General features: G+C 36.3%; 1 protein-coding gene across 1 annotated transcript; it reads right to left on the bottom strand.

Moving 5' to 3' along the window:
* Nucleotides 1–525: 525 nt before the first annotated feature.
* Nucleotides 526–2,514, bottom strand: EAF01_007895 (uncharacterized protein). Its single transcript, XM_038916151.1, has 2 exons — nucleotides 1,587–2,514; nucleotides 526–1,530 (listed from the first exon to the last, which is right to left on the bottom strand). Exons 1-2 carry the CDS (start codon nucleotides 2,088–2,090, stop codon nucleotides 874–876), a joined length of 1,161 nt encoding a protein of 386 aa, XP_038768622.1. The 5' UTR covers nucleotides 2,091–2,514; the 3' UTR covers nucleotides 526–873.
* Nucleotides 2,515–3,249: the final 735 nt, after the last annotated feature.

The following is a 3,249-nucleotide window of genomic DNA, read 5'->3' as shown; positions in this document are numbered from 1 at the left end:
AATATAAATATAAACAGTATCCCACTCTCCACACCTCCAAGTGTAAATCCAACCGCGTTTGCGAATCCCATCAGATCAGAAACGTAGTATTATATCAATTCCCCAGTAGGAACCGCCAAATATTGACCTTACATAGGAAGCTCTCCTCGTTTAACCTCTCTTTTCTCTCGACTTAATATTAAACAGTACGCATATCGAAACAATCAAATTTCGAGTATATCATGTTTTCAAATTTCGAGTATATCAAAATATGATATCTCGATCCTTATACATTTTCTCTCAAATAAGTAGTCATCCTTTTCTTTATTCAAAATCACAATTTTGAAAAATGTCAAGTGTTGATACTCAAACCCGCTGTTTGGAGATCCGAAAATGTCTGCATGCATACCTAGGAGTAGATACCAACTCTGGAACGCCTTCATGTACTCGTATATATATTAATTGCCAGCAGAGCAGATCTCTAAATACTTATCACCAGCACTTGCTAGAACATATATAAATCACATCACATCAAAAGCAATCAGATTCACAACCATTTAATACAAAAAGAAGATAATGCAATTACAAACATTGAAAACCTGTAAAAGTGGAAAGAATATTTTTATTCACAGCCCTATACAGGACCAAACCTAGCCAAAATCCACAAACCAATTGTATGTCATACCGTGAAGACGCCAATTCATCCATACTAAAAACTTTCCGACCAATATGATGTGTGTCTATGTGTGACCGACGACAGAAAATCCCATGTGCTAAACTCCACAAACACCTTGCATAATGTACTCTGCTCAAGTATGTACTCAAAAGTCATATACCAATCCCTCGTATTAACAGTTGCATCCATTTCCTCTCAAATCAAAATGGCGGGGTAATTTATTTCTTCGTAGTGCTATCACTATCATCCTCTGGTGTCGAACTTGTGCTTCCCACTACCGTTGGACTACTCTCACCATCGTATAGAGGGTCATAGTCTTTATTTCCCGACCTCAAACCCGCACGTTTGTTTCTTGGTGTTTCTGGTCTAGTGTTTTTATGAGCTTTTGCCAAAACTTCATCATCTCCCTCTCCTTCAGACTGAATTCCATCGACGCTTCTGCTGGGATCAGCATAACGGCCGTCTCTCCCCTCAAGATCACTATCGCTATCCTCATCTGGTATAAGCTCATGATCAGGCTTTTGATTCTTGATGAATGAATCAATGATGTAATATTGAGTGGCGTTCATGATGACTGGGAAGATCAACATGACGAATATCACTTGCAATGCTTCATCACCCTCTGTCCATCTCAGTGCCCAGTCTCCAATCCGTGAAATCCAAGGAAGGACAAGGAAGATGATGAGCACGCAAATTTTCATACCCATCAAACCGATGAAATAAATTATAGATTGTTTGAACCACCAAAATGCTTTTGGTGGGTGGCCATAATTGCCTGATTCGATAGACTCGGGAGGATTGCCAAATGGTGTCATAACAAAAAGCGAAGTAAGTATTCGAAGGAGAAATATGAGTATCGGAATGCCGATAGTTGTCTGGAGTCAAACATTAGCATATATTGAAATGTTATATCATAGACGAATATACTTACATCAATAGCCAAGTTCAGGAGATAGAAGCTGCAAGGATTTGGCTTGTATTGCCCCGAATCATCCACCATTCTTTTCGCAACATTACTGGCATCCAATTTGATACTGAATTGCCCACTCGATAACATGCTCATCAACAAATTTGCGATATGAACCAACACACTTCCAACCACTTGTTTCGAAACATCAAAAAACCAAATTTTCACAGGTCTCTGGGGCCGTTCTCTCCATCTTTTGAATACCAAGGCCATCACAGCCAATAGACCTAACGAACCCTGAACCAATATGGCAAAATTCCCAAGAAGTTGGCATTCTCCAGTGTCTGAATCCGGGGAATCTTCATCTTTTGCGGTGGCGAGCATTGTCGCTGTTGTAGATGATGGATTTACGAGATCGAGTAACAGTGCCGTGGAAGTTGCTATCGCAGAGGAAATAATGGAAGTGGGAGAGACATCGTTGAGGAAAGTTGATGTTGATGTGGGCTCCAAGCCCGGTGGCGGTAGCATTAGCTGTTAGGTACGACGACAGTCGATATTCTTGAACGTGTATGGGATATAAAAAGTTTGCGATGATATGTAGGATTGATAAGTGATCGTCTGCGAAATCCTGGTAATATTCTCTAATTGAAAATGGAATCAATATCGACAGTTGAATGTCGTGATGTTTGTAATGCCCGCAAACAGGGACTCTCTTAAGGTTATCTTTAGAGATGTTAAGTGACGCAGTGACCTCACTAGGCGAACCTGGTTATTATATGGGAATGATAATTTATTGATTGATGAACAATCAACAATAGCAACATACAACAAAGACTGATATATTTGAAAAGTACAAGGCAATATGAAAGCAAAGATGTATGCAATAACACAATACTATACAATACAATACAACACAACACAACACAACACAATGAAGATGTGAAATCAAGGTTATTTTCAAGCTGATGATCAAGTGGCGGCTATGTTGAAGAGGATGCGAGGCTTGGATATTCTAGGCTCGTACAGCATATCCTGTGAGCATAATTTGTTCTGCTTATCCTGGTTTGATATCAAATCAAGCATTTTGCTACGCTCGTAATCATAAAATTAGAGTTTCATATGTCTCAAATATAGTATTTCTTCTCCATACGAATGACTTAACTTCAAACTTTATTTAATATAGAGGGGAGTGAAATAAGTTTATAAGTCTTATTTTTGATAAAACTTATTATTTTATGAAATTCTAATACTACTTTGATTAGATTTATGAGATGTTTAGTCATCCCTTTTAAATTTTTAAATTTTAAAGCTTTTTATTACTTTTTTTCAACTTCTATAATTTAAAAGCTTTTAAACCCTTTAAAAGTTTCTATTCTAAATAAACTTAGAATAGAATTATTAATAAAAAACTTTAATTTTTAATAAATTCAAACGATTTTACTAAAATTTAATAAAAGTTATAATACTTTTATTATTTAAAATTTACTATATAAATGTTTAATTAGTATAATAATATAATTAACGGAATTACTAAAGATAGGGAAAAGCTTAATTACTTTTTAGTGTGTTTTATAATACCTACGCTGTCAATCTCCGTACTTTATTATCGCTTGTGATCTCTGAGATGTGGAAAATGAATATGGTATTTAATCTCCAAATTTCAGGAAACCCCTTTTACTCTAATGTT

This window comes from Botrytis porri (assembly GCF_014898465.1).
Source record: "Botrytis porri strain MUCL 3234 chromosome Unknown BPOR_010, whole genome shotgun sequence".
NCBI classification, from domain to species: Eukaryota; Fungi; Ascomycota; class Leotiomycetes; order Helotiales; family Sclerotiniaceae; genus Botrytis; species Botrytis porri.
Note: the sequence above shows the minus strand (reverse complement) of the source record. Positions and strands in the feature narration are given on the sequence as shown.

Excerpts from the sequence above, each read along its gene's own strand:
- EAF01_007895 (XM_038916151.1), bottom strand. The coding sequence starts at position 2,090 with ATGCTACCGCCACCGGGCTTGGAGCCCACATCAACATCAACTTTCCTC. Across the intron at positions 1,531-1,586 it reads TCCTGAACTTGGCTATTGAT|ACAACTATCGGCATTCCGAT; the intron begins GTAAGTATATTC and ends GTTTGACTCCAG.